This window comes from Amblyomma mixtum, chromosome 5 (assembly GCF_055824585.1).
Source record: "Amblyomma mixtum isolate Tamu chromosome 5, ASM5582458v1, whole genome shotgun sequence".
NCBI classification, from domain to species: Eukaryota; Metazoa; Arthropoda; class Arachnida; order Ixodida; family Ixodidae; genus Amblyomma; species Amblyomma mixtum.
The window spans coordinates 131,656,253-131,670,110 of record NC_143016.1 but is presented as its reverse complement, the minus strand read 5'-3'; the positions used below and the strand labels follow the sequence as shown (position 1 = coordinate 131,670,110).

The window sequence follows — 13,858 nt, the reverse complement described above, 5'->3', positions numbered from 1 at the left end:
AAGACTGCTCGGAGCATTTGATCGTTACATGATACTTGAAAAGAAGAATACGTGAGTGCAAAGTTGGTACCCTCTGCTTTCCAACGAGTCTTGAGGCGGATATATTACGCATTCTTAAACACACCGCGCCAAGATTCGTGCATTGCAAAGTATGCGCGGGGTCTGAGAAGGTTATGTTTTCCAGCCGCCAGGTAATCCGTCAAAATCCTTCGTTGTTCCCTCTGCCTCTGCGCCTGACGCTCTTCCCTTGGATGCTGCGCAGGGACCAGGCTGCAGCTGTCGGACGAGACGCTACTGACAATGCTCATATCGGCGGTCACGGTCCTCTTCCTGCTTCCGCTGTGCATCATCATTGCGCTCAGGCTGCGCAATAAGAGGAACTACGAAGAAGGTAGGATACGCACGCGCGCCTCTGCGCACTCATTCTGTATACGTTGACTTGGCCCGATAGTACCGTAATGCACTGGCTGATCTCATGAGTCCCTTATTTGCTAGAAGCAGTAAATCATGCGGAATAAGCGAAAGTTGGCTAACGCTTACTGTAGCGTTAAAAGCTAAGAGCACACTGGAAGCAGTAGAAGCATGAGCAGTGGAAATGGAAATAGAAACGCTCAATACGTGCTCAAAGGCCGCTTTCATCTTTACGTTCCCGCCCGAGTTCTAAAGGCACAAAACATATGTTCTGCGTCCATCAGAAAACAGACTACATAACAGGGGACTTCTCGACCATACTTGAGGAGCAGTATGGCGATTCCATACTAATAGACTGTTCGCTTCCGCGTAGCTTTGACTTGTACGGTACACCCGACGGCTGTGCGGCAGCATATGCATTTCCTGGGCAACCATATTTTTTCATGCGCCAAATGAACTTTAAACTCAAAGTGGTGTTGTAAATAACGGACTCTTTGTAATTAGCCTGCAACCTAGCCAAATTGAGAAAGGGCGAAAATGTCGGGGAGTGTTCGTTACCTAGTTAGCATCCAGTGGTAATGCGCCCCTTTTAAAAATGGTCTATTGACCATTTTTAAAAGGGTCTTTATTGCCTTCCAATAGATATTTATTTTTGTCTGTTCATAGTCTATACACTGTCTATAAAGAAAAGTCTGCTAAAAGTTTATGGTCATTATCTATAGATTGTCTGTAGACTGCCTAACGGATTTGTATTACCTGAAGACTATTCTGTAGGATTTCTCAATACACGCTCCATAGACTTTATCGACAGAAGTCTGTGGACAGTCTTCAGACTCACTAAAGAATTTTTTGTAAGGAACGAGCGGATAAATGGTGAGCGGAGCGGTTCCCACTTCTAAAAGCATCACCGTTTCGCATGGAGTGCCGGCTTCTCATGATCACGTCACAAGTCCTGGGTTGACGTGATCACCGTAGGTTTATGAAAGCCAAGGTGGAATATCAGTGGTATTTTTTCCCACTGAAATATAAGTGAAATTCCGCGTTGAAATAGTAAAGGATGATGCTCACCACGTCAGAAATAAAAGTGGTATAGCTGTTTGCCCTCAACTGGATAAAGCTCTGAAGATTCACTGACAACCAAAGGACACCCAGTGAATCTTTTCATACACTTGCATCCACTTGAATCCTTACTGTTCCATCACCCCTGGGACGATGAAAAGAATAGACAGAGGACAGAACTGATTGACATGTATGTTAAATTCCTGTTGTCATTGCTGTATCTTTCTCCGGCCACCTCTTACACAGTAATTTGTTAATAAATAAAACAAGGAAGTAACCTATATTAGCTACTAATATAAAAAAAGCCGCGACAGACATGATGCGTTGGTAGATTTAACGATTTAGCCATAATTAAAAACCGAAATAGGAGAACTATTTTATTAACTAAAAAAACAGCTGAAAATTCTCGCTTAGTCTCAGAACCGGGTTCGGTTCAATAGTTGCCATTTACTACAAGTTTTTTTTAATAGTTTAAAGCGCCGCAAGCGTCTCCTCAACAAATGAAATTGTTGAGTCTCTGAGCATCAGCGCCGACTTGAGTGTTCACAAATAAGTTAGTTCCAAGAATTATTGGCAGGCTTTATTTCCAATTTCGCGCTATACTTAGTGCACTCCAAGATTAGTTTCTAAAAAAGGCATTTTATTTTGAGAAATCATAAGCAAACACCTTAATATCAAAGGTGACGACACGCGCATAAATGCAGATTAAGAAACGCAGATCCTCTGAAAGCGTGTGTTTTAACAAACAATGGCTTTCTAGGTCGCAGCCTGAACTAACCCAACATAGTGGCGTCTTATCGCTTGCCATTTTGGGCCAATTATTTTCGTTTAATTTTTTTACTCCATGCCAAGAAATGAAAGTTCACTCGTTTTTAGAATTGCTCATCCTTTTTCTATCCTGCTGCTGGTTGGACTATTACCTGGTCCATATCCATTCCTCCGCCTTGAGTGCTCATCATTTACCCAAGGAGGCGTCGTCCAGCGTCTTCAAAATCCGAAATCCGGCAGCTTTCGCGCATGTCATTGTTTAATCTTTCAATGTTTTATTTCATAACTTATCGCGGTCGCACCTAAAGAAGAACTGACAGTTTAGCCTCCAGCGCACTGCCACTGTTGCGATATCATACTGCAATCCATTATTGTAGGTGCCTGCCTGCGTTTGTGTCCCTTCATTTATCTCTGTTACGAGGCTCCTGAAAAACCTACGCGCCGTGTTTCAAGCCGAACTTCACCACCTCTCCTAGTGTTACAAAACGGAGCACAGTTCGCAGCAACAGGCTTCCCCGAAGTGCCACAAGGATTTTAAATTTAATGCAAGAAGACGACCAGCGCTCATGTTTGTTTTAAGCGCGGGCAACTGAAATGCAGGCAGGCTATTGAATGAAGGAAGTAAAATACGGTAGTAGAAGATCAAAGACCAGAGAAAATAACAGCGATAATTTTCCGGGAATTATACGAAGAGCGCCCGGCGCGAGAAATTCTTGAACCAACTTTTAAACGCGTGAAGAGGAGAACGCCAGCCGAGGCGGCCTCTGGCGGCCAGCTTTGCACATACCAGTGGCGGCGCTTCGTCTGCTGCCGAAATATAATTTGTCCGGGCCCACCACCGCTCATTTCTCTTAGCAAGAGGCACCGCATACAAACTAACTCTGCGCATAAAAGATCTCTCTCTCTCTTTACCCGGTCAGTTGGGCGTTGCTCTTTCGCGCAATTATAACTCTTTTACGGGTTTCCTCGCCAAACTCGCCGTGCTCGCCACTCTTGGCGGTCGAGCGAAAAGCCGCTCTAATGTCGTCCTTTTTTTGTGAGTGTGTGCATTGAAGGAAGGAAGCCGCATCCAATTCAATTACCACGAAGCCGACGAGGAAGTGCGACACATGCGTGCGCGTTGGTTAAGCCTGTTGTCCTTTTTATCTCTCAAAGTCTGCGTTGGTGCCCCAGTTCTCAAAGCCACGCTCTCTGGCGGTCTAATCCGCCAACGCCCACGCGGCGGCTGGCCTTTCTCTTCCCGGCATTCCTTCCATGTTCTCCCTCTCTCTCTCTGCTCTGCGTCTTTCGCCACTACGTGACAAACCTTGTTTTCTCTTATGCATCTCGGTTTAGTCTGTCTCATTTTCTTTTAGTGTACTGTTTGGTGGTTGCTTTCGCTGATTCGTTTTCAAATGCAAATTAGGGTGTGTCTTTTATAATACTGAAATGTGCGCACTGAGTTTTTTCTTGAAATTATTAATGAGAACAAAATAGCTCCTCGCATAAGACGTCTTCCCTTTCAGGTTGTTCACATTCATCGGAAGCCCGACGCACCACACGCGACCAAACATAACTTGGTAGTTATATTTAATCCATTCGTTGCAGATTAGGCGTTGCGAGCTCGTGTTTACTTCGAGTGTTAATGTGCAGACGGACAGTGTTCTTAAAAAGATTTTAGCTCATTGGCTTTGCTTCTCGGTCTTGCTGTGCGTCTCGCATATAAATTCTTAGAGCTCCAAATTTTGACAGGGTCATACTGGTTTCAGTACAGCTTTGATGTGTAAGCAGTGTAGTTGGAACTCAGTTAATTAGCCTACAGCCAAGTACAACTCTAGAATGAAGCGGCAAATGAGCCTCAAAGTAGGCCCTGCAGCCAATGGTATCTACCGAATCTCGTGACGTCGCGGTTAATTCCATCGGATCTCCTAGTGTCGCATCGCAAGGAATTGCAGATCAAAGGCGATTAAGCAGTGCTTAATCAGATTAACCGCGGCGTCATAATAATCGGTTGTCACAATAGGCGGGACGGCCTCGTTTCAGGGCCATATTCTGCTTCGTTCTTAAGTTGTACCCGAATATAGAAACCAGAGTGGCGCTCTAAAAACTTGTTAAATAAGCCGCAGACTGCTTTAAGATGCCATAAAAGTTATGGATACCGTATACAGGGACCATGTATATGATATTTTAACGACCAGCACCAAACTCGTACGTGATCTAAATTAAACTTCTATATCTCCGTTGTAATCAAACTTCTATTTCTCTGATGTATCGGTCACTCTACGGCATGCGTTTCAGGCAAAATATGCTGTGGTCATGTTGTGAGCAAAGTACATTGGAGCTTTCGTTGGAAATACATAGGATCGACACTGACATTGTTTTGAAATTATGCAAATGACCTACACGTGCGCAGCCTTCAGCTATTTCAATCGCTGAGGGAGGTAAACTATGCGGTATATTCTTTTTGTTTCCCGATCAGTATCACTGATGCACCGAAACCGCATGTTCCACTTTGCCTGCACATGTATGCTTATTTTTTATATGAAGTTATCTCTGCTGGGACCTGGCATTTCACCTTCTGCGCTGGGCGGTCTCTATCGAACGTTTTCTGCAGCTTTCGCTGAGAGCCTCCCAGATTTCTTGCCTGTGATTTTACCTGGTTTGACAAAGAATTTCTCTATGCAGTGCAAATTCATCTATACTAAAGGTTCTTCCTTGTGTTTAGGCTCTGCAGTATTGGGATAAGGTATGCGGCAACACGTATACCTTATCTACCACACCAGGGCTGACAAAAGATTTCTACTGCGCAGTTCTGCCTTTTCAAGGACAGTAAACAGGTCTGTCACTAGTCTCTGTTAGGAATCCGCGTCCTCGCACAATGGAGGAAACTTTTGGCGCCCTGGGTAATAGGTAGTTTTGTAGAGGATTCCATTCCTAACAAACGTTGCGGGAACCTATTACAAAGGTACAGAAGCCGAACGTACAAAAGACGTGGCTGATAAAATTGCGCCCAGACTGGCATGCAGTTTCTCGTGATCTTAATAAAACCTGCCAGTTGATGAAAATGGCAGTGGGTCATAAGGCAGCTTATAAAACAAGCATGCTTATGGCCGCTCATTGAATGTTAAATGACGAAAATGGTATATTGTGACCGAAACATTCCAATTGTTCTGGTGATCACACAGAAAAAAATATCGCGAGCAGGATGAGACAAGGGCAAAGGAATTCCTCGTCAGATCTCAGTTCCGCTGTTTATATGCTCGACCATCTACTCACTAGTCCGGCATAGCACTCTGTAGAGTTGAACGCTCACCTGAAAAATATTAATATGCGGGTATAACTACCACGGCCCTAGCATTCCAGACAACAAAAGGGCCGCAGCATAAATTACCGGGCATGGGAGCATGCACTGAAGGTTAACAAAGGAGGCACACACTCTCCTGTGCAATATTTGCTGCTGTTGTGAGCTACCCTTTTGTGAGATTAGGGTTTCAGTGAAATTAAAATATCGTGTGTCTTTAAATTTCAAAAGCCTATGATGACGATACAAAGCGCGAAGACTGCATCAGTAAGACTCCAGCGCACCCCACGGTCCGAGAAAACGGGTTCGCAATTTGTTCTGGCGTAATTATAACAGAGGATTTAACTCAATGGCGTTGTTGCTCGGGCGTCCTCATCGTTTGTTTTTTTGTTTCTTTTTTTGGAGGGGGGCAGGTTTTCAACAAATACAAATTTGTTAGTGATACTCGACCTCTGTTGCCCCTGTTAAATGTTCTAACTCACTTCCCTAGCGCCCTCTTTCTAAGCTTCGACCAAATAGACCGAAATCAACCCTTCCACAGAATAAATGATCCTAAATACATATAGATATAGCGGTGGTACCGCCTATCGAGGTAACAATGACCAGCCAAACCACGAAAGAGGATTGCTAAGCATACGTCAGTCCTTGAAATCATTAATATTATGAACATGTTGCAGTTTATACCGTGCTTATTTGCGTTCATTTTGAATTATTTTCAGTGCACAGAATGCCTCCTTGGGCGTTCATAATAGGACGCGGGAGGCCAGGATGACGTTTCATATAGCCTATAGGCTCCACGATCTTCCGCGTGCAGCTAGGCCACGAACCTCTCCTTAACTTCAGCCGGCTTATGCAGTGCTCGGCTGTCTACCTACCTACTTAGGCCAAAGACAATCGGCTGAGAGCTTACCGCATAAAGGTCCACACTTCACATTGATGAGATTGATATTTGCGGTTGTCTACCTAAGAGCGACGGGGTAGGCCGGGCGCTACATCGCGGATCGAAGCGGGTCTCAACAACCGAAGATAATTATGGCACGCCAGCAGGATGCTCTGCAGGGACGAGACTTTCAAAAAGGTCTCCGTGCTATAATATCAGTCAAAATAGTTTCTCAGTAAACCCAACTAAACGAGATAGGAAAAGGTTTTATGGTACCAACTATTCGTGCGCGCAGTAAGCAGCAACTAGAAATTAAAAAAAAAAACAATATTAATATTTGTGATAATAAGCAGGAGCTGGTGGAGTGCTGCAAGGGTTTCTCAAACATTGCAGTAAATGACATTTTCAAGATCCACGCTGAAAAAGGAACAGAAGCGTGGGCTGTATGAAAACACTTTTAAGAGAAGAACAAAGGCGGACTCTCACTAAGAGCACCGTGGACGGCCGGAGCTGACTGAGCGTTTTACGGCGAGCGAGCGAGTGAAGAGGCTTCCCGGACCAGAGTGGCGGAGAATCGAGAATCCCTTCCCCATCTTCCCTTTTCTCCCTTCGCCTGTTCCCTCTTCACCCACATTGTCCCTTGCTGTACGTTCTCCTTTGGCAAGGCGCTCCGGGAAGTGTGTGTGGGTGTGTGTGTGCGCCGAGGGTACTCGTAAAGAAAATTACGCGTCTTAGAAGGCCGCTTTCTGCCATATATACCTTGCGCCGTCATCTTTTTAGCAGCTCTTTCCTTTTTTATTGTTATTCCCGGCGCTTCTTCCCGATTTCTGCCATTTCGCGGAGCGCGACGCGCACTGCCACGCGCCCCCGCGAGCTGCTTCAGTTCAGCGCTGGGCAGCCCGGTCCTCAGAATCCCCTCAACTTCTTTTTTTTTTTGTTCTCTGTTTCGTTGAGTTTGTATTTTTCTAGATCAGGGAGAGTGCGCTTCTTTTCCGACCCGACCTTCTTTGGTTTCTTCGTTTCTTCCCACACGCTATCTCCCGTTTCTTTCCTGTTGACCGTTGGCAGCTTCGTGCACCGGGACGACATGAGCTCTGAGGTCGCCCCCAAGCCACGTTTGACCCGAGCCAGCGTACAGTTCGGCTGCCTTCTCTCTCCCTCTGAAGAAGACCTTACACCCTCACTCACAATGTGTTTCCACGAGGCTGGCTTTGCATTAAATTAATTTAACCCTCGTAGCCGGCTCGCCACTTTAATTGAAGTGGTCCCGCGAGAAAGGTGATGCGCGGTGCCCGCGCGTCACGCGCATTTTTGCATTTTGGATTTTTGTTTCATTCTTCAACTGCTGCTTTCTTTTGATCTTCCCTGTCTCTTTATTGGTGTAGCTGCATCACTGCTCCGGCCGCGGCACCCTAGAGCTGTTTGCATAAACTTTAATTTACTAACTGCTACCATGAAGACGCGGAAACCCACTAAATCTCGTAAGACGATGTTGTCTTTTGAAGACGCTGCGGGTAAAACCGAGTCAGGCCATGAGCTAAGAGCACCCAGTACTCCCGGCTGTAATGAGAATCCTTCGCTTGAAAACGCCGCCTCATTTTTCTTTTGGTTGTGTTCTTTCGACTAGTGCGTACACAAAGGCGCCTTGGCAGTATTCTTTTAAGACTGAATTATTAAATGCGGCCGCTGTTTGCTCACGTCATTGCAAGGCCGTGTTTGCAGTCGTCCGCATTAATTCTCTCCGCAAAGGCAAGCCACACAGCCGTTGCTTGGAGTTCAAACTCGGCGACTTACGTGGGGACTTGGAGGAAAACTGGGCGAAATAGTCAGTCTTCGAGCTTGTTTTTTTCTAATGATCAATTCTAGTGAAATGTAGAAGCGGGTTTCGTGTTGAGGAAGCCACGCGTACCTGAGCTAGTGTGGGCTGATGCAAAGATCAAAGTCTACCTGCGCTGATTTTCCCAGTAATAAACGTAAAAATAATTCTTTTTATCACCATACTCGAGCCTGCTAGCTTTGGAAGGTATTGCTTTATTATGAGACGGAGGCCACTTGAGTTCAAAAGCCACCATTTCTGCTGAGCAGTTTTTTAACTCCCCCCCCCCCCCCCGCACCCCCCAAAAAAATTCTCCGCCAACACTGTCTCAGTGTTCGACTTAAGAGCGTTAGCTACGGAAGATTCAAGTGTTTACATCGGTGTGGTCAGCAAACGTGGAGATGACCAAACCCAAACATTCGCGGATGTTTCCTTTCCGGAAACATCCCTTCTAAGGAACAAGCACCTCCATCTAGCTCGTGGATTGTGCCCCACTATTGCGATATGCAGCCACCTTGGCTATAGCCAGTATATTTCCTCATTACATCAGTTGATAAATATTATAAACGTGTTCATTTTGTACATTTTTTCTTGACGACTTAAAGCACCACAAGTGGTTAGTGACATTACCTTGCGCGGCTTCAGGCTTTTCTTGATGGCATATGGTACATCGCATGTGGAGTTTGCTGTCATAAGGCTGCATATGAGATATGAATGACGCGCAATGGAGGGTTCTGCATTAATTTCCACTACATTCAGTTCTTCACAGAGCGCTCACATCGAACAGTCCGCGCATGTTTCTATATTACACCGTCATCGAAACGTGGCCACTGCGGCTTTGATTTCATCCCGATCTCTTTGGCGTAGCGACTGAACACCAGAGCCGTTGGGCCACTGAGGCGGGTAAATACATTTGTTGTATTTTAATCGGCGCAAACAACTGTGAGCAGAACTGCGCCAAGCAAGATAAGTAAAGATATTGGCAGTTACGAGTAGCCACCGCTTTTTATTTCCTTTTTGTGTTGATTGAACACTTAGAACTCATAACTAAAGTACGCCCGCTGTCTTCAATGCTACAAAAGCAATTATAACTTCTCAGCTTACGTTTCAGAGCATAAAGGGCCAAGGCCATATTGAAACCACGGCGAACATGAGGCCGAAACACGAGCGAAACTTCTGTGAAGCATTTCATAGTTTTCCCTCGTAATGGTTATTCTGATTTAAAGCTAAATTGACTCTACTAGAGGGCCGAGCACACTCCAAACTACCCCCGGAGCTGACAGAGCATCCTTCGTTTCTCGTTCCGTTAGAGCGCTTGCCCGGCCTTGCAGCCGGGTTTTCGCGCAAGGGCCTCTACCTGGTAACCTCTCGCGCTGCGTTTTTTGGTGTGAAAGCGCTCGTATACGCTCACCAATACTGACCATGAATCTTGCTTAGCAACAACGATGCCATGTAAGTTAGAAAAAAATAAAATAAACACCCAGGACTGGGAGTCGAACCCTCGGCGGCGCAAACAGTTAAGCTTCGCAGTCTGCTGCGCGAGAGCTAGACTAAAACGATCCCAGGCCACATTACTTCATCGTATTCGCACGGGCTATGCTCGTACCCCTGCGTGTATGTATAAAACGGGTCTGGCATCGTCTCCGCTGTGTTCCACATGTGGTGTGTGCGGTGATGTAGAAAATTATTCTATGTTCTGTCCAGTGTACCCCCCGGAAAGGTGTGTGCTGTTCTCTTCGCCCAAGAATACAGGAGCCCCTCACAGTTCCCTTCAGGACATTGCCTACTCGCGCGAAACAGTCATGTAGAGAGGAGGCTCCACGCTTTACTTTAAAGTTCCTCTAGGACTCGGATCTGGACTCCAGATGGTAGCATCAGGAGTTGACTTTGACTACCATAGGTGGTTGCGTTTAGAGCTATGTTGATCAGTCAGGTCCCAAGTATGTGCCTGATCTGTAAAGTTTATTTAGCAATGAGGTGTCGCCACGGTGAAGCAGTTGCCAGAAGGATCCCCCAGGCGTGTCCGGGGGATGTAGATGAGTTAAGGAATACGTAGAAATGCTCACCTATGCTACATAAAACAGCTTTCTGTAACAGCACACGACGGTGAGAAGACCGCAAAAAGCGCCGCTAAAGCCGATGAAATGCACGCGAGACAAACAGCGTGTCAAACAGCAAAAGCAGCGCGGGACGCTCTTTGACGTTCTTAGACGAGAGAGCGAGAGAGAGAGACTCTTTAATGAAGAGCAGAGAATTTAGCCGGCGTTTAAAAATCGCTGGCATGCTACTCTGCGTAGGGAGGGGAATTTGGGAGATAACGACAGAAGGAGAGCAGAGTGGAAGAGGTAAAAAAACGAAGATAAAATGCGGCCATGAAATGGGTACTAAGGATGCAATGTAACCTATGGAATGATGGAGTGCATAGTCCGTCAAATGGGCTGACAGTCCGCACTGTGACAACTGTGCCGCGATAGAAACTGTGGAGCATATCTTGCTTGAGTGCCCTGCGTATGCTAACGAGCGTGCGTACTATGAACATTGCATGCAGAAGCTCTGCTCAGTGCCCCTATCAATGGACAAAGTTTTAGGTCCCTTATCCTGCCTTAGGCAACAGAGACTTGCAATGAACTTTCTATTCACATATTTAAAAGACATTGGATATCTCGATAAGCTTTAAATTCCCTTGCACGTTACCTCATGCATTCTTCTTAGACGAAAAAGTTGTAGAGCACTGCAGCTGCTGCATGGAGAAAAGCGAAAGGATTTGCGCTTGAACGTCAGCAAGTTTTGTTTTTCCAATTCATCGTTGCCAGGTAACACTTTTCACGCGACCCTTCGATTACGTCGGCAACTTTTTTGCAAGTAATTGTTGTCACGTGGCACTTATCACGTGACCCTTAGATGACGTCAACAACTTTTTGTTTGTGTTCGCACGTGCGCGTGCGTGTGAGTTTTAAGGCGAAAGCCTCATCATTGTCGACAGAAGGTCTTCAGCAGAGGTGTCACGTTTTTCTAGTCTGATCAGAATAAAAATCATTGTGCTCGATGGGATTTGAACCACCGTCCTTCCGATGCGCAGCCGAGCATGCTAATGGCTACGCTACTTCCTGCTTTTTTTCTTGATTTCCTGGCTTTGACACATAACATTCAATAAAACAAACAATCAACAAAACACACTAAACGCTATGTACATACACACGGCACTGTCGTGGTCAGCCAGCATGAATCTGGCTTCGTCAGATTAAAATTCACGCAAATTGCACAGCGGCTCTAGTCTCGACAGCCACTCCGGAGGCTCCGCAGCCGCTATCTGGACGGTCAGAAACCAGTCCATGCTTTCCCGAAAGTAAGTTCGGGCCGGTCTTGCGTCTTTGTCACAATGGTAGCCTGCCATTCTGGAGCGCCACATAGAGTGGAGGGCTGTCAGCATTATTAAGTCAAGCGATACCCCATCCTCATTTTCTACCGATGAGTATCGGATGCCATACGGGTCTAGTGGTAATTATTTGAAGTTTGAAGTTTATTTCTATTTCAGTAAGAAATGAAGGACCCGAGAGAAAAAGTGAACGTTAATTCACTTGACGGCGCTCGGGCCCCATTACATGGCAAGACAGCGAGGTGTCGGTAGTAACAGATGTACGAGTACATTTACAGACATTGTAGCTTTTACTAACATAGTTCAGTTTTTGTGTGTGTGTTAAAGGCAAAGACACAATGTGAAGGATAAACATGTTCAGCAAATAACAGCAATTGTGAATAGTAGCAAACCCAAAAAATACAAAAAAGACATGGGCGGAAACACACTGCAGGAAACCAGAAAAAATTACATTTGTGAGAGAAAGAATGAATGTATTGTTTTCTTATTAACATTTTCAATATTAACATTACTTTGGCGAAAATAGTTTAACAGAGTGGGGAGAGTATGTGCAAGCATTTGCTGGCCAAACGTCGTTCGTACGAAAGGTACCGTCCAGTTATGAGGAGAGCGCGAAGGATATGTTCGTGTAAGTGTTGTTAAACTGGCGATAGACAGCATTGCACTCTCAGAGGTAGTTATGTGCTGTTTGTAGTGAACTGCTAAGTTATACGAGTAGAGATAGTCTACTGACATTACTTTAAAATTCTTAAAAAGCGGCGCGGTATGAGTGTAGTAGCCTTTCAGAGCTATATGGCGTTAGCCTTTTTTTGTAGTGTATATATTCGATTTAAATTTCGTTCGTGCCATACATCTCCAAAATAAACCCCCTCCCAACAGTGTAAAAAAACGTGGTGTATAGTTTCCGGCTTTCTGCAAATTAATCAGTGAGATCCCCAGGGTAGAAACAAATTCCTTTCCTTCTGAAAAATTTTTAACCGGTAAGGTGCCAGTGTGCAGCTTAAAAAAGAAGGTTTTTGTTCCTGGCGGCACCTGCAGTTTTTTAACCCTGTTTAAAACATCTCTGCCTGGGCCTCCACTGTACAAGGCCCTGTACAAGCGCACTGCGAAAACTATATCGCACAAAGCACGGTACTGTTTCTTCCGTTCCACAGTCGACAGAAAATCATTTGAAAACCGCGCGGAAAGGAATCTCACACTCACTACAATTTCCTGGTAAAAGCCAACTGGGCATCGCCTGGTTAACCTCCCTGCCTTTCCGTCCTTTTCTCTCTCTCTCTCTCAGTAGTAGAGACTACGTACTCCGGCAGCATGCAACAAAAAATGATTGACCAACTGCCGCAAAAACAAATGGCCCAGTCCCCGCCCTCCGTCCTGTACACGCCTAAATAGGTGCCAACGCATATGTAGTTCTCCTTGTATAGGGCGCTGGAGAGGGTTTGCAGAAAGGCGACGAATCAGACGGATGCCTCCCAAACGCCCTCCAGTGTTTCCAGCATTTAAGATTAACAAATAATTTTGTACTTAATTAGCAGCTTAACCACACATTAGTGACACAACCAGCAACACCGCGCAAAAGGCTTTCGCCTCATCGCACTTTAAGTCAACAAAGTACCTCCCTGAATTTTTGATAATATTGATGGCAAAACGATAAGCAGAGAGAATCTGAAGCCTGCCGCATAAAATAATAACGCTTAAAATGTGATTTTCAGGCTGCAGTACCAGAGCACGATGGAGATAACTTATATGGATTAGCTTGGCGTTCAATCAGTTCTAGTCTAGCAATATTCGGCTTATGATGCAGGTGTTTACCACCCCACTTCCTTTCTGTAGATTTATGAATTAATTTTTTTTATTGCTCGACTCGTTTTCGAGCCTCAAATGACCTCTGCACTTCCCTTTCCCGCTTCTTGTCTCGCCAACCCACAAGCACCACTCGCAACACAATTTCAAGCGTCTGACCTGTTGGAAATCACTGCTGGATTTCAATTTGTGTAAGATGTTCGGCACCTAGTCTGTGCCAGAATGTTTCTTTTCTTGAAAAAAACGCCGCCGTGGTGGCTCAGTGGTTATGACTCTGGGCTGCTGACCCGAAAGACGCGGATTCGATCCCGGTCGCGGTAGTCGAATTTCGAAGGAGGCAAAATTCTAGAGGCCCGTGTAGTGTGCGATCTGAGTGCACGTTAAAGATCCCCAGGTGGCCAAAATTCCGGAGCCCCTCACAACGGCGTCCCTTCTAGCCTGAATCGCTTGGGGGCAATAAATTCG

At 45.5% G+C, this 13,858-nt stretch overlaps 1 protein-coding gene across 1 annotated transcript in view; it reads left to right on the top strand.

Moving 5' to 3' along the window:
- LOC149343725 (neural cell adhesion molecule 2-like) overlaps positions 1-13,858 on the top strand; it is a 218,736-nt gene that overhangs the window by 204,032 nt on the left and 846 nt on the right. Inside the window, exon 9 of the mRNA XM_089542441.1 lies at positions 263-391. Within this exon, the coding sequence (XP_089398567.1) occupies positions 263-391 (129 nt within the window). The remainder of the gene's footprint in view (positions 1-262; positions 392-13,858) is intronic.